Source organism: Solea senegalensis, linkage group LG6, assembly GCF_019176455.1.
Source record: "Solea senegalensis isolate Sse05_10M linkage group LG6, IFAPA_SoseM_1, whole genome shotgun sequence".
NCBI classification, from domain to species: domain Eukaryota; kingdom Metazoa; phylum Chordata; class Actinopteri; order Pleuronectiformes; family Soleidae; genus Solea; species Solea senegalensis.
The window spans coordinates 9,016,170-9,041,795 of record NC_058026.1 but is presented as its reverse complement, the minus strand read 5'-3'; the positions used below and the strand labels follow the sequence as shown (position 1 = coordinate 9,041,795).

Sequence of the window (25,626 nt, the reverse complement as noted above, 5' to 3'; positions counted from 1 at the left end):
TAACGACAAAGCCCATACACATAAATGGGAAAAGTGACGTCATTTGTCCCAGGAAGAACGAAGTCGGCTGACCTGACAATTGAGGGTAGAAAGACTGTCACGGTGGATACCTTAAATGTTCATTTTCACGGGGAATATTTAAATTGAGGATATGTATAATAGATATCCACACTGGCTATGAAGTGTTGAAGCGGCTGAACGTACAATCGTCACCGTGTTCGCTAAACCAACAGAGACGCGAAGCCACTATTATTCAGGAAGATGAATTTACGGCTACGGCTAGCTACTACGACATCCGGCTAAAGTAAGCTTCGGCTCCGCGTAGACGCCATGTTATCAGACTGTCGTAATGTTACATCTGGTCACGGTTACACAACGTCTACGTTTAAACTTAGTATGGTGTTTGTTTTGCGTTGTTTGTCTCCGGCCGTCTGATAGACAGTCCACCGAGTGTTACAAACGGTTAACACCCAGGCTAACCGCTAGCAATAGCTCACAAGAGCAAAATACAGAGCTAATTACGCTCACCTTGTGCGGTTCGTCGGGGTCCACAGTGTCGTCCAGGTTTCTGTCCCACTCTTTCCAACGACCGGTGATTTTCAAATGTAATCCAGACCAGGAAAGTTTATCGGCATTAGAAAATACATTTGCGCGGTGAGATCCACACTGCACTGTTTCAGACAACAATTTACAAACATTGGAGAGATCGCACGCTGGCCAATCACAGCTCAGTCGGTGGGCGTCGTCCTTCCATATGTGGTAAAAGAGGCGGGGCTACACCTCTGTTACTACACCAAGTCTGTGGCAACAGTGGCAGTTGACCAATCAGAGACCGCAGCGAAGAAAGCGGGCGATTTGTATACGTTGATGTCTTCGATGGCAGTTCATTCACACTTGTAAACCTCTTTAGATGTAAATGTCATGAAGCAAATGTGGAAAAAAGGCGGGTCGACGTTTTTAATTTTTAGTGACTGTGATTGCACAACGTTTCAACTACAGATTCAGCCCTTACATGGTGTTGTGACCTCACAAGAAAGACCAAGAAGCAAGAGGATACGCAACAATTTTTTTGTTTAAATGGGAATCATTAAGCATTGCAATAATTAACAGTAATCACACAGTAAAAACACTAAAATCAAGCTACACACAAACATTTTAAAGAGCAGGTGAAATTTTGAAGACATTCTTTCAGTCAACAGTTAAAGTGATTATTGACGCTCCCCTGGGAGTCCTGGAAGTGAGCAGCAGTGTATTCCTCCAAGTTTTATACATTTGTCCTCAGCTGGTAATCTAAATAAGAGAGAGGAGAATTGTTTTACATCCAGTTTTATCTTATCTGATCCCTTCCAAAAATAGCACCATATGGCACTCACTGGCCTCTTTATCAGACACATCCATTCAACCGCTTGTTAACACAAATATCTAAGGCAACGGTCACCTAAATAACCACTCATAACACACACATCACAACCAAGGTACGAAGAAGACATCTCTAAACACGTTAAGACCAGACAGGAATCAACCCTTGTTTTTATCAGGTGTCTTGTGTACCTAATAAAATGTTCCAAAAACAATTATGTATTCTGATATTGAGGTTTGACGAATACGTTACTGACTTACCTCCACTCTGTGTAATATAGCGGACCCAGGGCAAAGCCTGGTAGCCACTTTTTTCTATGATCTTCATATATCGCACCTGTGGAGAAAATAGTAGCACAGAGAAACATGTTGAGGCAAGAAGCCTGAATGTGCCTCATCAAATAAAATCTATTTTTTCTACATTAAGCACACAATCATCAGCTCCAAGTAGACCCGACTTGACTAAACACTTATTTACTGTTTACACCCTACACAGAGTTGGGATTGTCTCAGGTTCTCATTACAACCTTTAAGTGGTCTATATCAAAGTACAGGCCTTAGATCCAGAAAAATGTGTGTGTTAGTTTTGTAGACTGTATTTTCATTTGTTCTAACCATAAACACACTAAAATTCATGTGAACACATACCTGTATTCCTGAGACTGTGAAGTAGGGGATTTCAAATTTGACTGTTATTGGAGGTTTGCCCTCAAGCTCCTCATTTTCCACACTAGGCAAACCAAAATGAGCTCTCATTAGAAACTCTTTGCCCCCCTGAATGAACGAACGCAAACACAGACAGCGGATTAGACAAATACGCAGACAAGGACAAGTTGAATACAAAGAAATGTCAACATTTGACCTGAATATCCACACACAGGCAATATTATTTCAATTACATAGCATACTGAAATGTGAATTTCTTACAGGGAAAGACTTGATGGTCCACACCACTAGGTTCTTCTCAGGCACATACTTGGCATGGCCTGTGCTGGTTTTGAACTTAGGTGAGTCAGCATCACTGGGAACTGGGACCCTCACCTCCACATTATTTGCCACTGACTGTTTTTTAAACTGCCCCTTTGCCTAAAAATACAAGTGCACATTGATTGTGAACACCTGTGAAAACTTGCATTTCCATTTGTTATTAACACATTTATATCAGTTTCTAAAGGACATGCCTGCTCAATGACACACAACATTTTTTTATTCATGCAATTATGTTGTCAATACCTTCACCATGATTTCCACTCTACTGTGAGAAAACTTCTCTATGACTGATTCGATCCATATCAGAGGCTTCACCTGTGAAGGATGAAAGGCACGATTAAAACATTTATAGAAAACACGCTTTTTAAGTTACACAGGCAAATTGGTAGGTATCCTTGTTTTTAATTACTTTGTTTAAAAGCACAACAGAGAGACCCAACAATAAAGCTTTCTGAATTTTCACTGCTAAACTCACTGCTTGTCTGTGCTCTACTGTACAGTATTTTGCATAATATGCAAATATTTGTAACCTTTCATTCACCCACTGTGTGATGGGAGGAGGGAGATGACACAGCAACTCATACCCTTTATTGTAGTGGTTGTATTAGTATAACATATTGCTTTTATATGTAATTTCTATAATTTGTTGATTTGTTAAATAACCCACATTTCCATTAATAAAGTCTACTTTTGTGTGTCCTTATATGTTAGACTGTGCTATAGCCAACAGTCATGCTGAATTCATATATTTACAGGGCATTGGGTGTCATCATGATGTGAATGACCATTACAAAATTATAGCAATCCTTGACTAACATGAGTATTGATGCGGTAAGACATGAGCTCAGATTCCCCGTCTGGAGGGATGAAGGAGATTGTGCGATCACTCTCAAAACGTGAGAGACGGACACACTGGTGGAATTTAACGTCTTCCATCACCACCGTCTTCCCCTTGTCACCTGAGCACAGAAAAGAACAACACCATGAGTGTTTATTCATTAAACAGACTCAAATCAGATCAGTTAGCTACATATCATTGTAGATGTCTGGAGTTGCAGCAGATAGATATGGTTATGGTATGATATAAATGAGCAGCAGCTGCATACATACGTCCAGTGAGGGCAAAAAGTACTCGATCGTTGAGGCCCAGGCGCAGTTCAGGCATCCCAGAGAGCATGGTTTTCAGCTTGATGCTGCCCACAATGTCACTGCTCATCACACTGCCGTTAGCATTCACCTTTACATGCAACACACAACCAAAAAATTGGAAGAGAAATGAAAGTTGACATATATCGGAAAATAGTCTCAGGATTACAGAATATGAAATCAGTTCATTTAATATAAAAGTGGCACAAAGACCCTAATACTACTAATAAACTGTATGTATTGTTGTATATTACATTACATGTCATTTAGCAGACTTACAATAAGTGCATTTAAACATTTGGGTACAAATAAGAGCTAGAAGTAAGTAAGAGCTTCAAGTAAGCCAAACTATGAAGTGCTAGTCATAAGTGCGATGTATAAAGTTTTTTTTTTGTTTTTTTTGTCGTCGTCGTCTTAGTCGAGGTAGAGTCGGAAGAAATGTGTTTTTATATATCACATATGTCTATTAAATTACAGTAAATTACAAAGTAGAATGATACCAATAAGTTATTAAAAGACAGTATTACATATTGCTACATTAAACATATTGACTTTACCATGGCCACATTTTAACATGTTTAAACTTTTTAATCTTTAATATTAAGTGCAGTTTTCCTAACAGCAACTTACCAGCACGTTGATGGACTCAATGACATCGATAAACACCTCATTCTTCTTGTACTTGATGCCCTCTGACCTCCAGGAGACAGCATTGGTGACAGTTGTCGGCACCTTGCTCTTTGCCACCTCGAGCTTGGCACCTTCTTGGGTAATGTATCTGAAAAGAACGAGAGAAGAAGTAGAGAAGAGCTGCTGTAATTCAGCACCACACTCAGTGTCGTGCAGTGTAATCAGTATACATCCAGATTATGTAGTAGACATGTGTGTCAGTGTGCATCTCACTCCTGTAGGATCTTGCTGTCAGTCGTCTGAGGGAATCCAAAATCCATCAGCTCATCCAGCAGCTCATAGACGACCACAAAATTATCCTGAATGCTCTCCTCCTCCAGCTCTTTAAAATACTCTGTGAAGACCTGCACCACAGCACCAGTAAGCACCATATTTAACTGCCGTCTTTCACCAAATTTCCACATTAATGCAAAACTACACTCAAAAAAAACTGCACGGCATGTGCCACTCACCTCGACTAGTTTGTAGAGAAACGAGTACACCAGGGAGGCGTTGGAGTTCTTGTTTGTGGTGGCCACCACTATGCAAAGATCAGGTCAAGGAGTATTCCACACCTTCATGTTTTGGTAATTCAAAATCAGCATCAATTATTATTTGATTGTGTTTTACCATATGCTTGGTCCAGTTTCAGAAATATTCAGGGTAGAAAAGCAGACACAGCTTTGGTGTGTAAAGGGAAGAGAGGAAGGAGGCAGTATTGCAACATTACAGATATTTACTGCTGTAAAACACACACAAGGAGAAAATAAAGGAAGACTGTCATCATCAAACACAAGGATACAGTAAAGGTTGCTGTGCTTGATCCACATGAAGTGAACGTTCCCGTGTGACATTACTGGACAGATAAGCCCGTCCTCCTCGTGCTGCATGAGTAAAGACATAAAGTGGTCGATCTCCGCCATGTCCACATCGCCCTTGTAGTTTCGACAAATCAAAACCTGAGCACAGAGAAGAAAACACACCACGCAGTTATCACAAGTCTTACATGTGACCTGCTGCTGCTGAAGCAGAAGTGATGCTCAGACAAGACAGATGTTACCAGCAAGGGACAAACAATTATACGTCTAAAAATAAAGTTACTCTCCTCCTGTTGGCCAGTGAGGTAATGCAAGAGTTCATTTACCAACCCCCTTTTTATCAGATACAAAATATAGAAGTAGATACAGAAATGTAGAAGAGACATTTTTTTTATTTTATTTCTGTTGATCAAGAAAAATATTATGAGCGATCTATGATGGTTTGAAGCACAAATGGCCTCATTCAGGTGTGAGGATTTGCAGATTTACTTTGTTTTAGAGAATTGTAAATTAAATATTTCTGCTGCTTAAATAAAAAAGCAATATTATTACTAGTAAAATAGCCATTTTTCCACTTTTAGACTGTAGGTGTGAGTGTGAGAGTGAAAGGTTGTTCGTCTCTGTCGGTTGATTGATGTGACTGGCGGCCTGTCCACTTGTCCCTCATGTGGAGGATAAAGTGACAGACAATGAGTGAGTAGAAGGGTGAATGTTGAATTTCATCATGCCTTAAGATATTTGGCAGACGAGACACAATGTTTGTCAGAGATCACTACCAGTTGTCACCACACCCTCTTATCAAACAAAAAATATCTGTTTTGAGCTATACTAACTACTGTGTTAGGTTACAGAAAACTTTGTGTGCTTTTTGTGCCATTTCCTGATTGATGCCTCCATCCTTTATCTTACAATAAATCAATTTGATATTCATTTTGTTTTGTTATTTTTCCCACCACATTTGCACCATTTTTCTTTTGTTCTATAAAGCACATTTTTTGCTTTGACATTTCATATCATGTTATAATGAAAACATGGCCCGCGACCTCCTCTTCATTTAACAGCTGCCAGTGAGGTGATGGAATATAGGCAGAATGTAATACTTAATATATTTGCTAGCAATATTCTTTATAATCGTATCATTACAGTCAACTTTAAATTACATACTGTACATATATGTAAGCTTGTTTGGTGTTTTAATTATGGTTGTGCACATTATTATTCACTTAAACTTGGATTTATTTATGTGTTTGCGATTAATAGATAATTTTGCATCATATACGTGTTTAATTATGTTAAGTATATATCATTCTATAGCAAAACAAGCACTTTTACTTGGCAATTCTGTGAAATATCAACATGAATATCTTTATTGTGATATCATGATTGAATATGTTATAATAATTTTAAGCACACATTATTTTTTCTCTATATCGGCCCCTCATTGACCAGACTGTAGTCTCATTGACCCCCAAGGTGATTTGAGTTTGACACCACTGTTCCTCAGTTGTGTCTTTATCTTAACATTTCATGCTGTGCTACATTTACATTCTTGTAGATGTAGATGTAGATCGCCTACACACAAAATTAATATGTATTCAACTTTAAAAACGGATTTTATTTCAATTTTAAAGGCCCCCCCTCAGTCACTTAATATGGGTCAAATAAAAAACAAACATCCCGGAAGTAGAGAGGCGAAGGCCAGTGAGCCAATGAATGAGCTCGACATTAATCTTTAACGTGTCATTAATGTTTAACAGCTGAAACAACAGTCTCAAACTAAAGTTAAAAAACAGCCAAAGTTAGAAGAAAGTGTGTTACAAACACAAACACGTACATATTCAGAGTAGTGAGTATCTGTGTGTGTGTGTGTGTGTGTGTGCTGACGATCATCTTACCTTCCCCTTCAGGTCCAACACGAATATAGCGGAGGCAGACATGTCGTGTTTCTTCTTCTTCTCCGTCCACGTTCGGTTGACACGACACAACAAAACTCAGCTACAAGTGTCCACTCGTGTCACTGCAGTTTCGCCATCCACGCCGGGAGAAGTCAAAGAGCCTCGGCCACAGCTGGTCACCGAGTCGAGCGTTTCTGTTTCCCCTTTACCCGTGAAGGTGTCGTGACGTCACCGTGCTCAGGTGAAACATTCACCTGAGCACATGAGGGCAGGAGAAGGAGGGTGTGATGCTCGGTTTATCCGCTAGAGAGCGCCACAGATTCACAAAAAACTGTTTCCCAACACACGTCATATACATGTAGATAGATAGATAGATAGATAAATAGATAGATAGATAGATAGATAGATAGATAGATAGATAGATAGATAGATAGATAGATAGATAGATAGACAGACAGACAGACAAATACTATAGAAAGAAAACTGGTGATAGATGAACCCAGAAAAACTGCCATATTCACCATATTCTCTATGTGAGAATATAGGTTAATATGATTTATAACACTACCATCACAAAGGTTTTGTGAATGTGTGCAACTGGAGACCAGATAAAGATCTGTCTTTTCCTATTAAACCACCTCTTTTGTCCATAGAGGTTTGGTTCTCCTTATCTGTTTACCCTGTATCTAATGATAAAGTCACATCTCAGACACAGGATGTGAGCTGTTGTAACTGTTGTAAGACAAACATTGACCCAACAAGCCAGATCGATGTGAGACTACAGGAAGAGCATTTTTTTGCTCGTATGTTAACATGATCTTTACGATGTTGACCTTGAACCACGTGTTGGTCTATGTGTGTTTGAGTCTCCCTCAGTGCTTCAGTGTGATCCAGATTACACAGAGTTGCCTGTAGTGGCAGAGGTCCAACACAAACATATGGAAACACCTCACAGTCAGACAAGATTAAAAATGTGACTTTTCCTACTTAAAGTAGTAGCAACATGTGACCGTCTGTGCTGGTAGAAGATTTCCTTTTCAGTACCTTTTGTTTAGAATATGAATTTGATATCCACACAAACACACACCAATATTCCCCCGCATTCAATCCATCCTTCCAGTAGTGAACACACACATCCAGGCACCAGAGCAGTGGACAGCACGTCTCAACCCATGACCTATCCCTGGATTAAAGAAAACAAAAAAATAACAATGTTGAAATATATGATTTCATTGTTATATAAATATGTATCAATTAATTAAACAGAAATCATTTCAGACTAAAACCTAAGCATAAACTAAGGAACAGTGTATAAAAATAAACTTATATATATATTTTAAAACAATCATCGAATCATTTTAATATTTCTTTTAAAGCAAAGATGCAAAACACTTCAAAGCTTATATTTGAAAAATATGGAAGAAAAAAAAAGTATCCATGTATTGTGTACATACCATTCAATTCTCGGGGCCAACCTCTGAAGATGAGCACATATTATACAACAGGATAGTGAAATGAACATAGTAGAGGAACAGAATGTCCTCCTCACTTTTTATTTAAAAATAACTCTCATACAACCCAGATCTCTTGCTGGTTCTACCCCTCTATTGGTCTATTAAAAGAAATGATTATAAATCATTCATAAATACTACTAACCCTGTCCCATAACATTACTCAAATCACTGAATATGGCATCAAAGGTGAAGTATGTTTCTATAGACAACGATCACCTTGATTCCATCATGGAGTCATGAGAAAGGCAGCTCTGAACCATGTTTGCCTGTTCGTCATGTACTTGTTGCTCAAGGCCCTCTATTGTTGAGAGTGAACAGATACTGCCGGGGTCAGATAAGATGAGCTCAGCATGGTGGATCAGAGTGAAAGAGATATTAGTGAGACTTCCTGTGAAACCTGCTTTGATAGCAACTGTGAGTGATAGTTTGACCGTATACCCAACAGAGACGCTCATGACTTTCACCACCGTGTAAACTGAAGCATTGGCCTATCTCCATTTACAGATTATTAAGATAAACAGCTTTGGGGGGGGGGTTCACAGCACATGCATCACCTACATCATCCTGCAGCCAGAAACCTGCAGCTCAGCTTGTTTGGCCCTCAGGTCATCAGGCAGAGACCAAACAAGCTCTTGCTGTCACCTTGTCATCGGGACATTTCGTGACCTGTTTGTCGTGACAGGGGAATATCTGTCCTCCATCCGTGCAGCTCCTCCCCCCCTCCCCCCGCTGTTGATTTCGAGGACACTCCTCTTTGCTTACGAGTCAGTGGTGTGAGATGCAACTCCACCCTTTAGGTACCAGTTGGCCAATAGAGGACGGCGAATATTATGTGGTGATGTGCATGACAGAGAGCATAGCTGGGACAGGTGTCATCTGTCATGGGAGCCTCAGGTGTGTATCTGCCTGTTGCCTCATGGGTAATGCCCATTACCACAAAGTGATACTCCAGCTAATTAGAGCAAAGTGTCAACAGTGATGCTGCGGGTGATGACGACACACAGTTTACAATGATGGATGCAGATTGACCGTAGATGCAGTCAGACTGTAGATCAGCTGGTGACTGGTGAGATGAGAGATTTGTCCCTTTTTTTAGATGCAGAACTGGTGACCATGTTTGTCTTTTGTCAGATGTGACACTGTTGGGTGTGGAGTCCTTCACACTGGAATGTGGGTCCCCATTCCTGACAGACAACATACCACTCCCATTCAAACGGTGGTGCAGTATGTTCCTGATCTGCCCGCGTCTCACACACACACACACACACACACACACTTATCTTACTGTTTACATTTAGCATCTACAGCTCAAGGTTTGACAGTAATTTGTTCTTTTAACACGTCGAACGTGAAGTGCTTCAAAACTAATGTGTGCATTATTAAAGTTGACCTTTTAATATTTAAAATAAATAAGTGTTCTCTGTAGACATCACCGCTGCTGATCTACATCCAACAAACTTCACCAAACTACCACAGATAGATAGAAGGCACACATATGAGTTCAGACAGTAAAGGTCGGACATGTCAAGTGAAAGACATTGAAGGATTGTAATGCATATGTATTAATCATCAGGCCAAGGCGATGTGTTGCTGGTAAAGCTGAAAAGACGATGCTTTGTGAAGCTTATCACCTGCACTGCAAAGAAAGATCATGTGTTTGTCTGCGTTTTTCTGTTTGTCTGATTGTGAGACAAGTCAAAAATTGAGGACAGATTTGAAAGGATTACTGCTTGAGTGTACTGATGCTTTGAGGAAACTAAGTAGCCTTGGCAGAGGTTTGTGCTCTCTGGGTGCTTTCTCTAGCTCTTTGTGATTTTGGGCTGGGTGCTGAAATCCCCATGTACAAAGCAGGGCTATTAGGAAAGCTATTAGAGTCACTTAAAAAAGGTTTGGTATGAAAATCCAGCTCCTCTGGTATTCTCTGCGTCACTCAAGAGGTGACTCATATATCCACTTACAATTCTGACTTCTGTCCAACCAATTTGACGACAAACCATTTAATGACGACAAGCCATTGTGACCCATTATTAATCACGACACGAGCAACGTTGTGCTTCATAAAACGTCTCTGACGGATTTCACTGCCATCTCTGTAACATGTGACATCAGTTGCAAGGGATCTATGCTTTAAAAATGCATCACAATGATAAAACTTCTGTGACTTCCTGATGCAACACGGCTGCTTTCATGTTGACCGTTCCCCTCTTATCACTAATGCACTGGAGCAGACAGAGCACTGCTGGTTCATTTACTTTACAGAGAGGAACCAATATTGGACATGAATTATGGACGAGGTTTATTAGATTACTGGGTGGATGTTGGCTGGTTGTTTGATGGATAAGTCAGATCGCACAGAAACACTCCCTTTTTAGAAACCATAAAACCCATCATTTAATATTATTTTACATTATAAAATACCTTTCTGGTGAAACTAACATTGTGCAGAGAATAGGAAAAATGAAACAAAACTCTTTCAGAGTGAAAAGCCTTGATCTGTAGAGAGAGAGAGAGAGAGAGAGAGAGAGAGAGAGAGGAGATATCCCAGGTACTTTCTCGTGTACTTGTGCAGACAAAACAATAGCATGCACATCATGCACAATGGTGAAAAGCAGAGCGAGCTACATTCACTGTGGGCAATACTTAAGGCTGACATTCGCTGTTAAAACAAAACCCAACAGGTGAAACCGGAAAGTTACTCGAATGAACAGGAACAGTGTGCAAAAACATAAAACTCCCCTTCCTGTGATTATACATCTGCTCCTCTAACAAAGGCAGAGGGCAAGGACGAGAGTCTGATGCTGATTAGTTGAAGCGCTCATCTGCTCTTTGTTAGTATCGCGTTGTGTATGCATGGGGGAGTGAAGGCAACGAGGTTTCCAGGTAACAGGAATATAAACAGGTTTCATGCACATTTGTTATGTTATAACAGCTCAGTCGGGGGAGTTTTAAGTTTATCGTCTAATAAACTCAGACAGGAGTATGTGTTATTGTCCATATTTTACAATATTGTATATCTACTGTGGTATTTTAAGTTTTATACTAACATGACATAATACCAACTGATCTGATACTGATTATATTGTTTTGTTATAGGTGGGGCTTTGCACATTTGTATATAAGAAGTTATTTGTAACCAGGATGTAAACAGGAAGTGATCATGAGTAATTAAATAGTGGAGAAGGCATAGGAATAAATAAGCTTGGGCATCTTCCTACACCTTTTTTTATCTCCTTACTTCACTTTCATTTTTTTGTGTTTGTTTTTTGTAATTTTGTGTGTTTAGTTCACATGTTTCAAATAAATCCTTTTTTCTGTAAAACAACCTTCTTATTGTGAAACCGGGAAATGCAACCAGATAAATGCATTTTTTTATACATATGTTTTATTCTTTCATTAGAAAAAAGTCTAACACAAATAAAAGAAAATACACAAAGCAATGTGCAGGATGCTGTGTATAATGTCGTCAAAGTTTGTACAAAGCCGAGTTGTATTGTCCGCCGTGAACTGTATATAATATAAAGCAACTGTACAGGAAGGCAGGAGCAAAATAAATTATGTGGTTTGTCTCTGCAGCGCATCACGGTTACACAACTCTGTAGCAGTGACTCACGCAGGATGTCAGTACACACAAAACCTAGCTGTGTTTTCAGAGGCGTAAGTTAAATAATGGCTGTACAATGTAAAAGTCAACCTGACACGGATGGAACAAAAACAACTCACTGTCGTTGATGCTTATATACACACACACTATATATACATATATATATAAATAGATATATATATATGTAGTATATTTACAGCCAGGTAACAACAACCAAAAACCCTTCCCACAAATAAATAGAGGAATCTTATACATATTTACATCTCGATTGAAATTTACAAATGTAGAAGGCAACTCCACCATTAACTCGAGTGCTTTACAACAGTATTTACAAAAAAAACTATTTTCAGGTATAGGTCATCATCAATCGTACAATCACTGTTCACGTTCTTCATTTAAAAAAAGAGCATTTTCTTCATTTTGCTTGATTCAGAAAACTTAGCAGCTTTTTTCACTTTACTCTTCATACTCAGATGTCTCATCTGGAGGGGAAAATAACATCGGGTCACTGATTCAAATGTGATTTTCATTTAAGGGACCAAAACGGAGGATAGTAGACAACAAACGGATGTCAACAAAATGTGCAAAGCTCTATCCAGGAGAGGAGAAGGCCACAATATTTCCCAGTGGAGGCCATCACTGCCTGGGGTTAAAGCACTAAAACATTGACTTACCACAGAAACTGGTTTGGAAGGTAGTGAGGTCAGTGAAGGCATTATCTACATCCAACAAACTTCACCAAACCACCAGAGAAGGCACACGTATGAGTTAAGACAGTAAAGGTCAGACTTTCCAAGTGAAAGACATTGAAGAAAGATTGTAATACACATGTATTAATCATCAAACCGAGGCGGTGTGTTGACGGTAAGCTGAAATCTCTTCTGCACCTCCTTAGAAAGAAGATGCTTCATGTAGCCTGTGACCAAAGAGATGATCTTGTAAAACTAGGCATTAGTCCTTCATTTTGAAGCCGTGTTTTGGTCTGAATTACCGGCTTTCTGTAGTTCTGCTCTATTATGTTGTAAAAAAAGTTTGAAAGATTTTTTTTTTCTTTAAAGTTGTTTCTTCCGACAGTGCTGAGGTTAGAAACATCCGCCACAGAATGAGGTCACTGGGGGAGGGAGGCAACAGTTGCGCAGCAGGAGCAGCAGAAGAAAAATGTCATGTGATGCTTCAAATCACATCCAATAAAACCCGTCTTCATCTTTCGATTATGCAATATCCATGTCCTCCATGCTCAGCATTTGCCTCTGGGGAAAAAAAAACAGTAACATAAAATAAGCAAAGCTGTAAAGAAGTACCACCGTTTCATTTAGTTATAAATGTCAAAATGGCGTCAAAGTGAAAATACCTGAGGATAAACATAGCCATCGGAGCTGTTCCTGCAGATGTGCACCTCGTCCTCTGTGGTTTTCTGGTACACCGGATTGTCAAAGTGGATGGTGTTGGTGTTCTTCAGACGCCAGCGTCTCCTCAGCAACATTGCTCCAACGACCAGCACTGTGATGAGCACTACACAGCAGGAGAAGAGTCAAAGAGTCATTTAGACTTTAGTGTGTGACAGGCAGACCACGTTTGACAGAGAGATGTGATGTGGAACTTACTTATAGGCAACACGGCATAGAGAGCAATAGGGTGGGAGGCAGGGGCCTCTTTGGGCATGGATGCTCTGTTACCTGAAAGAATTAAGAATTTGTTTATACATGTTATCCCGACAGGGACCTAAGTGTTGATTTGTAAGACTTCTTTGGACTGGGTGTTCCCGTTTCTTATATTGCAGTTACAACTATAGCTTGGAATTGATGGCACAGACATGAAATAGACATTGAATAACTGTATTCCTCCAAAATATTGATATATTCCTTTAAAAATCGTGTAAGTGACCAAGTCCAGAGTAGAGTTTCTGTACCTTGAGCGTCAGCAGATGACTGCTGTGTTCTCTGCGTGGTCTTAAAGGCTGAGATAGTTGAGAGTTTTTCTGTTGCTCTGATGTCGGTTGTCGTTGTCGTTGTAGTGGGGACAGGCTGTTTGGGTGTCGTGGGCTTGGTGGTGGTTGTAGCTGGGAGCGACGCATCACCAGGAGGGACGACTGCGCCTGCACAAGACGACGAATGCAAAGGTTACTGTAGTGATTCTGTTTCGTATTGAGGTGATTTGTAGTCCTGTGCGCCGGCGACATTTACCTGTCACGCACGTCCTCATGTCAGTTCCCAAGGTCATGTGATCGGGACAGGCGCAGGTGTACTTCGGAGAGCGCTGGTTGATCTGGGGAGCGGGGAGGCACAGGAACTCACACCCTCCATTCATTCTGTTACTTCCGCTGCACCAGTTCACACCTACATGACAGAAAATAGAGCACAATAAACATCAGACAACATTACGACATAAGAGCTTGCTGTTTGTTTAGGATAACTGTGAGATCCAGCGATGTTTCTGTACCGCTGGGCTGCATGAGGTTGTGGTAGAGGATGATGTCCTCTGGATGGTTCAGGTTCCCTGCCAGCTCAGTAATATCCTTTCCTGTCTGACGGTTGGCACTAAAGACAGCGTCATTGCTTGTGTCGGTCCAAAACACTTTCTCCTGTGGAAAATGAAAGACATACAGCTTCAGTAATTCTGTAATTACTTTAGTAAAGTTTAGTGAAACACTGAGACTAAATAAAATGCACACACAGAATGAATGAATGGATGAATATATCAAAAGGTAAAATAAAAAGGCAATGGCATGCAAAGTACTGGCTTTGCATGTACTATTATTAACTAGCTAGTCTGAAATTCAGCCATAACATTTTACTGAAATTGCATAAAAACAAAGTAGTTGACGATCCTTTGAAGCACACACACACACACACGCACACACGCAGGTTCCCATTTTATTTTTCTTTATGTTTCAAACCATATTCTGCGCTCTATTTCTGTAACAAGCAACTACATTTTCAAAACGGTGAATGAATTCCCTTCATCACTCACCTCAAACACAGCGAGGGAAAGAGGGTGGGAGAGTTTTTCCACGTCAAAAATGACAGTGTGTCTTGTGCCGCCGTTCACGTCAATGCTGGAGAGTGTGTGCAACTTGGAGTCCACCCAGTACAGACGCTGGTTGACCATATCTGTGGAGAGAGAGAGCAGAAGTGTTTCAGTGATTACACTTTTATCACAACTGTACAGTTTGAACGGACGTTCTTGTCTTCCTTCTTACCCAGGGTGATGCCATTGGGCCACACAATGTTATCTTTCACCAGAGTAACACGATCCGCTCCATTCAATCCGCTCTTCTCTATCTTAGCCTCCTCACCCCAGTCTGTCCAGTACATGAAGCTAAAAAGGACACGGAACAACACAAAACCATTGATAATCAGGAAAAACAAAGCACATTTTCTGATTCCGCAAAGTTGGGACATGTTTTTTGCATCTGTAACTTGTCTGAAACTGTCGCTCACTTATTTACTGGGTCCACGGTGATGGCTCTCGGCTTTTCCAGGTTTTCTGTAATGAGGGTCTTCCTCTTGCTGCCGTCTGTTGTTGCTACAGAGATGGTCTTCATAATGCTGTCAGTCCAGTAGATGTTGCCGTGGAGCCAGTCAACTGCAATGCCCTCTGGAGCCTTGATTTCACTCCCAATAACCACAGAGTGATAAGAGGAGTTACTCGCCAAGTCGATGCTGGAGCTGCAGGGAGATCAGAGTTCAGAATCACTTCAGAGAGTGTTGCAGATTCATGATTCCTGGTAAGATCTTAGATAAAGCAAAAGGACACTATAAAAAGATTGAAAAAGTGTCTTTCTAACCTGTAGATTTTCTTCAGCGATAAGTCAGACCAGAACATTATCTTGTTTGGCATGTCCATGTCCAGAGCAACTGCATTTTTCAGCTGTGGGATCACATGGACGTACTCCCTGCGGTCCACTGTCATCTTCCTCACCTCATGTCTGTTGGTGAAGTACAGGGTTGGCACAGTGCCTGGAGGACACAGGAGGAGAAGAGAGTAGTTTTCGGACAGGGTTATTATACGGTTTGTTAATTGTCTTTTAGCAGTAGGTATTGAGTGGGGACAAGGTTCCTTTCTAATGTTACCTGATTCAGCCTTGCATGTTTTGGTCGCGGGGTCGATTTCAAAGCCATCCTTGCAGTCGCACTTGTAGCTGCCTGGCAAGTTGATGCAAATCTGACTGCAAATGTCTGGCTGAGCACATTCATCAACGTCTGCGGGTGGAGAAATACAGAGTTCAGTAGGACAATCTAGAGTTACTGTAGCATTTGGCTGATTGGGACTCCACTTGTTTTAAGTTTCTGATGTTTGTTAAAGTACAAATCCGTGAACCAAAGGTGGCCTCAGGCGCCTTTCGCTCACCTTCACACGTTCTCTTGTCCACCTTCAGACTGAAACCAGAAGGGCACGAGCAGTTGTAGCCGACCTTCAGATCGCTACAAACATGGGAACAGCCACCGTTTTCTGTCAGACACTCGTTGTTGCCTATGGAGATGAAGATACACAGGGAATTGAAATAATAATATTTATTTTTTTATTTTGAGTAGTTTCCTAATGGTAGCTCTAACTGAAGACAAAACACACCGTCACACAAACCACAAACTATCTCGGTCGGCTTTTTTTGTGACCATATGTTCCACTCTTACCACACTCTTTGACAGGTTCATCAGAACCGTCCGCGCAGTCTCTCCGTTCGTCACACACCTTCTCCGCGCTGATGCACTCCCCACTGCTACATTTGAACTTAGTCGGACCTTCACATTCATTTTCTGTGAGGGAGAAAAGGGGAGTGTGAGTTCAAAGGCCTCTGAGCATCAGCTTCAGTATACAGACAGATGTGTGGGTGAAAACTGGCAGGATGTGTGTGTGTGTGTGTGTGTGTGTGTGTGTGTGTGTGTGTGTGAGAGAGTCACCTATGTTGCAGCCAATCTCATCACTGAGGTCCCTGCAGTTGGGCCGTTTGTCACATTGGAGGCTGCCATGGATACAGGTGCCGTCATTACACTGGAATTCATCTGGACGACAAGTAGCTCGACCTAGAAAAAGACACATGGGTGTGAAAAAAAAGACACACACTGAAAACAGAGACTAACGGAAACAATTGGACGACACGGGATAAGAACGTAAGTGCAGGTGGCCCAGAATGGACAGAAAAAGATAAACTTACTGCAGTTGATCTCGTCCGATCGATCCCGGCAGTCCGTGCCTCCGTCACACCTCCAACTGCCGTGGATACATTCCCCGTTGGCACACTGAAACTCGTGACTCTGGCAGAGCGGTTCCGTCTTCTTCGGCTGCTCTCCCACACAGTTCTCCGGCCACTCGTCGGACCCGTCCGCGCAGTCCTCGTCGCCATCGCAGCGCCACGTACTTGGCATGCACACCGAGTTGTGGCACTGGAAGGATCGCGAGTTGCACGTGGGCTTGACACAGGAGGCCTCGTCCGAGCCGTCCGAGCAGTCGTTCTCACTGTCGCAGACGAAGGATTTGGATATACACTGGCCGTTGGCACATCGGAACTCTTCAGCGCTACACTCTTTGGCCGCTGTGGTGAGTCAGGGGAGAAAGAGGAGAGGAGTCGATGTGATTTATTGCTCTCATAACCTTATGATAGATAGACCATGGTAGGACACACCACCGCTGACAAATGTTTAAAGAGGAGTTTACTGTATGAATGGTTTATAGGTCCAGTGTGTAACATTAAGGAGGGTGTACTGGCTAATACTGAATATACTACCCATAACTATATTTATATAAGTGTACTAAGGCCTTAAAATATCTAATTAGGGTTAGAAAGTATTTTGTCTCACCATTAGAGGTCAGTAATTCTTTTACACTGGACTTTTAAATCGTTATCTTTCTTAGTAACCCTGTCTTTTATGGACCAGGATGTTCACAGCATTTGTGATGTGTAGACAATCATTCCTTTGTTATTAGGACAGTAAATAAGACAATCTTCTTGCGGTGAATATTTAACGTACTGCAGTTCTTCTCGTCGGCCCCGTTGTCACAGTCGTTTGCTCCATCGCAGTGCCACTTTCCCGAGATACACTGGTTCGTGGGGAGGCCACAGTTGAACTCTGACTCCAGACAGGTTTTGGTCGCTGAGGACAGAAACAAGGTGTTTGACTCAAGTCGTTTCATGGCTTAACGGAGAGATAAGGCAGAATAATCATTTACACCTGGAAACTACAGTTTTATTACTGTCACGTGTTTTATGATAAACCGTTGTAGCTTCTGCTGATATTATCTTACAAGTGAGTCAGTAGGTCAAAAGAACATTTGATAACAGTTGTTTTTCTTGAATGAATCCTATTTTAGTTCAATATTGACTTTGATTATTATGACTTGTGTTATTAGTATAAGAACAGAGAGTTACTTTTTGCAATTTTTGCCATTTCAAAATGTGCAGATTGGATCTTTTTTCAAATACACTGCTTGAAAATTTAGGACCTAAATGATATACATTAGGTGTTCTCTCAATTTCTTAGTGTATATGAAATTAACACAGATATCTATGAAGAATTTATGATTAAAAAACATAATGTTTAATGAATAAAATAGATGTCAGTATAACATAACAATGATTAGCTTCCCTAATACCATATATTGCATCTTTATTTTAAAGAAAAAACAGAAATAACATACCACAGGTCTCAGGCAGTTCATCAGTTCCATCACCACAGTCGTCGGATCCATCACAGATCCACTTGCGTGTCACACACCTCCCATTTCCACACTTGAGCTGAGTGGAGCTGCACGTGAACGCTGCATCTGCGAGCCATAAAAACAACAAGAGTTCACTCAGTGTGACACACATGGACAAACTCCCACCATTGACATTTACGCTCGGACTCTATCAGCATTTACTGCCCCATTTACATTTCCCCACTCGTGAGCACCTCGTAATACTCGACTTTGTGTCGGACGCACATAAACAGACTTCCAGATTTTGAATGTCAGTTCATTTTCTTTTACTTTTAACGATGACTACTCTAAGTTGTTCGTTTACTTTGCCATTACACTGGAGATGATCATTATTTAGAACAGATAAGTTTTGCACTGTCACTTTAGCTGCACCGTAATGTAACTGGCTCTGTGCAATCACACATAGGCACTTCTGCTTTATTTATTATAGCTTCTCAAATGTGAATATTTTCTGATTTCATTGCTTCATTTCAAGGTTTTGGGAAACACCAATCTAGATCGTGTTTCTTCTGTCACTCAAGATACAGTTCTGTGTAGAAACTATCAAAACCAAATAATTGTGTGTCTTTATTTTTTTAAATGATGTCTATGTTTTACTTAGTATTTTACACATTGATCTCCTCTACAGCACAAAAAGAAAGCAAGTTAAACCAAAGTTGACACATTATAGGTACGTAACAGCACGTTCGCATATGCTTCTGTGAACAGCCTCACAACTTGGTTCGAGTTTGACGTTGTACAACCTCAAAGTGACCTTGGTTTATTTTGGGCTCTAAGGTCTCTCCGCTGACATAAACACCACAGTGCACCCTATAGTCAAAGCAAACAAGGGCAATGACATTAAGGAGTGTATGAAACTGACACAGGCCTTTGACACTAACACAGCGCTCCTCGTCCTCCATCACCTCTGCTCCACAAGTCCCTCCTGTGACCTGGAGGCTGGGCTGGTGACATGTCAGATTATGGCTTTAAGACAATATGACATGGGAGGAGCTGAACAATCACACCACCAGTTACTGATTGGTCCCAGAGTGACATTCCCCGTAACAGCATCACCACAGAGACCCGGGCTAAGTGAGGCGGAGACTCGAAACACAAGGAAGTCTGTCAGCTTCAGTGAGTCAGTGATAACAGAGGAAAGGGGACAGGGCGGTTGTGACACACTGATGTGTGTGAGGAGATTAAACATGTGAAAAGAAAAAGAGAAAAAGAGATGTTGACATTGTCTTTTCTTTCTTTGGTATTCTAGGGGCAAATGAGTCAATGTGGTGTTCCACGATTAGGAAAAATAATAAAAAACTTGCGCTGCGCTCTTCCTGTGCAACCCGCACACCCGTCCTTTTAAGGGAAACTGCTCACACACGGTGGGGATGCCAGGCTTGCAGCCAGCGGGGTTTCCAGGAACGGACTCTCAAAAGGACAGTCCAGCTATTGCTGGAGAGAAGTTTATGGGGACATTTAACAGTTTCTCAAAAGATCTCACTAATCTTTCTTTCTTTTTTACATTTGTGCATGTATTACACATAAAGGAAGCAAAAGTGGGTCACAAGCTTGCACTTCCTGACCCTCAAACTCACAGCCTCGTCTCTAAGGGTGGAAACTATAAACTGTGCGAGCAAATGTTTTCCACTGATTATCTTTCCCTTCTGCTTCCTCACATGGGTCACACAGCTACAGAGAACACTGTTCAGTAAAAAGAGACTAGTTTGTTTACTACTTTATTTTCAGGGTTTTTTTTGTGGAGGAAAGTGAGTTTATTTTAGTTTGGTCGTTGAAGAGGAGATCAGTTATTAATTGTTTGCCCTAAATATTTTTCATCTACTTCATTTTCACTGGAAACAGGCATAACCACATAGGTTACCAAGTGCCTGTTAATAAAATTCACTGATTGAATGGTGTCACCTAAGCCACAGCTACTTTATTTTCCAAATCTGGAAACATCCTGGTACAGATGAGAAAGTTAAAAAATGCTACTGCATTTCAGTCTAATCATTGTGAAAACTATACAATACAGATGCTTTCACTCCACAAACTGCAAGTAAAAATGATCTTTTTCCAGTGTCCCAGGCTAAGAGCGCCTCTGTAAAGAAACCAAATCTTTCAGATGCTATTTATACCGACAGCTGAACCTGACAACCAGAACCCTACTCAGTCATATAAGGCCATTTGAGTACTACCACAAACACACAAAGCAGCTAAGATTCTGTTCGTGTCTATTGTGGCAGCATGTGACTTTGTCCACTAACAATGCACCATGCACACCCTCATAACCCTCGACGGAAAGGTGTGTTTATTGACTCAAACCTAAACCCACCAGTTAATAAATAACCAGAATGTACAGTATGCGTCATCAGAACCATCAGTGATCACTTCTGCTGTGGATCTGGGACTATTTTAATGGCTCACACTGACCGAACCAAGTTAATTGTGGACTAAAACTGGAGCATGACTGCTGCACATTTCCCTACAGATCCAATATATGTTGACTAGCAACAGTAAAGACACTAAAACCAGCTGTTTCTAAGCATCTTCATGAGTGACCACAGTCTTTTTCCAGCGGTGCATTGCTCTGCCTCTGTTCAGACATATGCTAAATATAGACAAAATCAAACAAAGCAGCGTCTGACCTACAGAGAGAGGAAGCACACGTGGATATTTCTCTACAACTGGAATAAAAGGTTTAATCTGAAAATCTTGGGATTATTGGACGATGAGCATAGGGGAGCTGGCAGAATGGGACTGCTGTAGCTGAGTCTATTCTGAGCACATGTGTCTGTGTTTTTTAAGTGACTCATTTTGCGTTCAGCCATGGAGGCTAAACACCACAGTTTCATAGGAAAATAGGAACGAAAAGTCTTGGTTCTCAGTCCACTGATGGGTTTGTTGCGAGATAGGGGCGTGTACTGACACTGTGGGGAAACCTTGGTGCAGGTTTGCGTCCTCCTCTGAGAGCTTTTTCTTCAGTTTTTCCTTCCTTTAGGTTATTTTAATTATTTAGTAAGAAGTGTATTCTGTGAAACACAGCATCCTGTAAATCTGTGTAAGATCTGTGAACCTTTGTCCTTTGATGTGTGATCTAACCCTTCCCTTTAAATGCAAAAAAGTTCAATCCTAAATTATTCTTTTATTACTACAACTAATGACAATAATAATAATAATAATAATAATAAGAAGAAGAAGAATAAACCAACAGCTTCTAGATGTGCCAATGGTTGTTCCAAATGAGACAAGAACATAAAAAATATAATCTATGCAGAATATAATTGTACAAAAGCCCCTGGTAAGAACTAAAAAAGTAAATATATGGCACACCTGTACTGATGGAATGAAAACATTAAATAAGTCTAAACAGATCTTTAAAAAATAGACAAAGAAAGATGCTTTGGCACAGTGTAGTGATAATTCGTTATACAGAAATGTTGCTGTTTTGTTTTGTTCTTTTCTCATGAACAAGTAAAATAAAAAAAATAAAAAATATTAGAACATGACAGTGTCACACATTATCTATTAATGAATGTGTGGCAGCTACTGTTGTCCACACCCGCACGCACGCGCGCGTATTGTTAGACGCTCGAGTGAAAAAGTCTTGTGAAAAATGCGGATTTTCCTGCATCACTTCTGACTCCATGGTGCCGCAGGGAGGATGCCAGAAACTCTGACCGCACCCAGCGCACAGAAAGCCGCCCGTTTCGTCGATTCCTCTTCCTCTGATGTGAAACCTGAAACGCGGCCGGTTACGCGGCCGACGCGATTGGCTGCTCGGCTACATTCGCAAGACGAAACGAACCAATCAAATCGCGGTGCGTAAATTCCATTCATAGACGATGGAACTGTAAAGCACACTTTTTGTAGTCATCGATATCGGTCAATAATCGATTTCCCCACTAATAACCAGGTTCTAGTTTTACAGGATAATTCAAAGTCAGGTTTATTTTAGTTTGAATCCTAAATAACTCATTGAACTCCATTCACGGAAAACATGGAACTCTGAGACACTGGAGCATCTTCTTACCTGATGGAGTCGAACAGTGAATCAGCACCAGGACACACCAGCATGTGGACAGTCCTGCGAGTGTCCTCCACATCCCAAACATTTCCCGTCCTCCCTGTCTGTCCTTAATTACACAGCCAAAGTGAAGACAAATGTCAAACAGTCAGGTCTGAGAGCCCGTGCGTAAAAGGCTCTGGATGTGACAGACACGACAGGAGACACAGGAGACAACACACGAGACACGAGACACGAGACACGCAGCAAGCGACTGTGAGACAAAATATTCTGGAGCCCGAGTCACAACTGACCATTTCCTACGAGGCCGACAAGAGGGCGGAGCTACAGCGGTGGTGTGATGTTTGAAATTAGACGAGCATCGCTGGGGGGAGGAGCCACAGTGATGACAGCGTGGGTGTGCGTGTGTGTGTGTGTGTGTGTGTGTGTGTGTGTGGTACTACTTCCCTCACTACACCAGGTTTCTCTTCCTCCCAAACCTGTATGATCTCTTCCCCCCCCTCTGCCTGTCTGTCTCTCTCAATTTTTAATTCCATTCAATTGAAAAAGGGTCTTTATTGTTATGGGAAACATACGTTGACACTGTCAAAGCAAGTGTCAAAATAAAAGAAAAATTGTGTTGTGAAATATTATAAAGACATGTAGGGATAAAATGAAAACAAGTTTCACACTCTATTCATTTGTGTGTGAGTGTGCATGTTTGACCACACACTGATTGCCATTCATATGGACATGCCTAACCACAAAGGTGGAAAGAGTATTGAAATATTCCACTCAAGTAAAAGTACCTCTATTTTTATAAGATTTCCAAGTAAAAGTACTGGTTTTAATACGTACTCATGCCTTACCATGTATATCCTTTATTTGACCAGGTATGAAAAGTCTTTTTCCTGGTCAAGACAGCAGCATCAGTACACTCCAGTTACAAGTTACACCATAAGAGCAGACAGAAAACAACCACCGCAACACAAGCAAACAGGTCACTAATTAGATCTCATCCATCAAGAGAACGCTTTTCTCTGTCCTTTAACATTTAACCATAACCTAATAATCCCTAACTCTTGCTCTCTACATTTTTGACTAATTTGAAGTTGTGTCCTCACAGCCTGACAAAAGACACGAAGGACACACATAGGCCTACGTGGTTATTCTTGTTAGGAGACTCCACTTGACGAAGCCGAATCAAAAGATATTCCTTGACCTAACCATGACCAGTTGGTAACCCTAATAATGAGGACTACTGGTGATCGTGACAAGATCAGTGTTTACACTAGGAAACATCCTCCACACACACAAACAGGACAAATTGATGATTTAAACTCATCTTTGTGAGGACATTTTGACCAGTTCTCACAACTTCAAAGGGCTTTATGATGATCATTTTGGTTTTAGGGTTAGAACTGGATCCAGGTTAGGCTGAGTTGTGATGGTTAAGGTTAGGGTAAGGGGTTATTAGGAAATTAATTGTGTCTACGAGTGTCTTGAACAGCAATCTCACTGAGAATGCTGTCCAATAATATGTGTGTGACAAAGAGAGGGAGAGAGAGAGGAAAGAAGACCAAAGAGACACAAAAAGAAAGACAAAACAAAGACAGATCACATTCACAGTCACTCAAGAAACAAACGCCACAGTCACAGCACAGCATAGTGGTGACTGTGATGACATCACACTGTCTGTGTGCATGGGACCACACTAAAACATGTGCCGTCACATGCTCTCTCCTCTGGCTGTGGGTCAGAAGAGTGACATACTGTACACTGTAGCTTTGTTTTTCCCTCAGACATTTCCCCAACTGTGGCTAGACTCTCACGCACGAGTTAGAAGGGTTAGAAGAAAGGGCTGTAATATAAACGGGGTGAATGGGAGAAGGAAACTCTACGTGAGTGTGTGTGTGTGTGTGTGTGTGTGTGTGTGTGTGTGAGGCAGAGGACCTCAACTGCTCCCAGTCAAGTCAGGGAATGAGCCGTGGGAGGTATTCCTGGAATGTCGAAATAGCTGCTGGATTACATATTCTGCTACACCCTCCTTTAATGCACACACACACAGACACATGAGAGCACGTGTGCACACTACATTTCTACCAGCACTTGCTACAAGATTTAGTGAAACATCGACTTCAGAGATTTCTGTAGGAGACTGTGTCAAGAGAGGGAGGGAGGGAGTCATTCATTACATGGTTTACATGGGTGTGCATAATTAACCAGGCCGGTCAACGAAATGTGAAATAAAATGTGACAATGAGGGTATAGATTCTACTTTTATGGGGAATATCTGAAGTTTTTCATTATTTAGAGTTCAGACTGAATTGTTTCAAAACAGAACGCAGCTATTCAGCATGTTGTACAGCCTATCATGTTTTTTTTATATATATAGCTTTCTTAACTGCAGTTTAGATATTTCTTCATATCTGACACCTCTTATCTCTTTGATGTGGTCCTGATAACTGCCTTTTGTGATTACTCATTATTTACTTCAGTCTGGACGTATTCCAAAGGTTGATTCAGAGATGTAGTTCCAGGCAAAATGCTGTTCCTATTATCTTTTTTGTTTTGTTTTGTTTTGTTTTAAACATTCTGAATGTGACAGTCAGAAGTCACAGGCAGACCAGACTACGTTCAGTGTTAGCACTAATCATAACATTACACCAACAAGACATTCACAGCGTTCACACTGTGTAATAGTTTATCTCACACCAACTGTGTGCAGAGTATGTGTGTTCATGTCTTCTGCTCTTGTCAAAGTCATGTCCAGTTCTCAGGGCCGACAGATATAATAAACCCACGCACGCACGCACACACGCACAGTTATGCTTTGAAGGACTCTCATTGACTTCCATTCATTTGACAACCGTAACCATAAACCATTTAATGTCTGAGCCTGAATGCAACCTAACAACAATTCAAATCTCAACCCTAAACTTTAACCAGTTCC

At 41.0% G+C, this 25,626-nt stretch overlaps 2 protein-coding genes across 2 annotated transcripts; both read right to left on the bottom strand.

Annotated features, from left to right (window-relative positions):
* Positions 1 to 943: 943 nt before the first annotated feature.
* On the bottom strand, positions 944 to 7,114 carry ap1m2 (adaptor related protein complex 1 subunit mu 2). Its single transcript, XM_044029416.1, has 12 exons — positions 6,878 to 7,114; positions 4,967 to 5,123; positions 4,638 to 4,705; positions 4,399 to 4,529; positions 4,126 to 4,273; positions 3,460 to 3,586; positions 3,166 to 3,308; positions 2,593 to 2,664; positions 2,287 to 2,445; positions 2,008 to 2,133; positions 1,621 to 1,696; positions 944 to 1,290 (listed from the first exon to the last, which is right to left on the bottom strand). Exons 1-12 carry the CDS (start codon positions 6,917 to 6,919, stop codon positions 1,265 to 1,267), a joined length of 1,275 nt encoding a protein of 424 aa, XP_043885351.1. The 5' UTR covers positions 6,920 to 7,114; the 3' UTR covers positions 944 to 1,264.
* A 4,772-nt stretch (positions 7,115 to 11,886) lies between these two features.
* On the bottom strand, positions 11,887 to 22,999 carry LOC122771337 (low-density lipoprotein receptor-like). The gene is made up of 18 exons (XM_044028858.1): positions 22,701 to 22,999; positions 18,629 to 18,754; positions 17,962 to 18,084; positions 17,148 to 17,525; positions 16,894 to 17,016; positions 16,627 to 16,749; positions 16,343 to 16,465; positions 16,066 to 16,194; positions 15,780 to 15,951; positions 15,433 to 15,660; positions 15,192 to 15,310; positions 14,963 to 15,102; positions 14,432 to 14,573; positions 14,176 to 14,328; positions 13,902 to 14,087; positions 13,597 to 13,668; positions 13,344 to 13,504; positions 11,887 to 13,242 (listed from the first exon to the last, which is right to left on the bottom strand). The coding sequence occupies exons 1-18, from the start codon at positions 22,780 to 22,782 to the stop codon at positions 13,204 to 13,206; spliced, it is 2,619 nt and encodes an 872-aa protein (XP_043884793.1). The 5' UTR covers positions 22,783 to 22,999; the 3' UTR covers positions 11,887 to 13,203.
* Between the last annotated feature and the right edge of the window lie 2,627 nt (positions 23,000 to 25,626).

What these genes read in the sequence shown, in the direction of transcription:
- ap1m2 (XM_044029416.1), bottom strand. Translation starts at nt 6,919, where the DNA reads ATGTCTGCCTCCGCTATATTCGTGTTGGACCTGAAGGGGAAG. An exon ending in TTCTCTACAAACTAGTCGAG is followed by an intron (nt 4,530 to 4,637) that starts GTGAGTGGCACA and finishes GCTGTGGTGCAG; the next exon opens with GTCTTCACAGAGTATTTTAA. An exon ending in ACTTTTTGCCCTCACTGGAC is followed by an intron (nt 3,309 to 3,459) that starts GTATGTATGCAG and finishes TTCTGTGCTCAG; the next exon opens with GTGACAAGGGGAAGACGGTG.
- LOC122771337 (XM_044028858.1), bottom strand. Translation starts at nt 22,782, where the DNA reads ATGTTTGGGATGTGGAGGACACTCGCAGGACTGTCCACATGCTGGTGT. An exon ending in TCGCTGAAGAAAATCTACAG is followed by an intron (nt 15,661 to 15,779) that starts GTTAGAAAGACA and finishes ATCTCCCTGCAG; the next exon opens with CTCCAGCATCGACTTGGCGA. An exon ending in CATGAGGACGTGCGTGACAG is followed by an intron (nt 14,088 to 14,175) that starts GTAAATGTCGCC and finishes CGTCTTGTGCAG; the next exon opens with GCGCAGTCGTCCCTCCTGGT.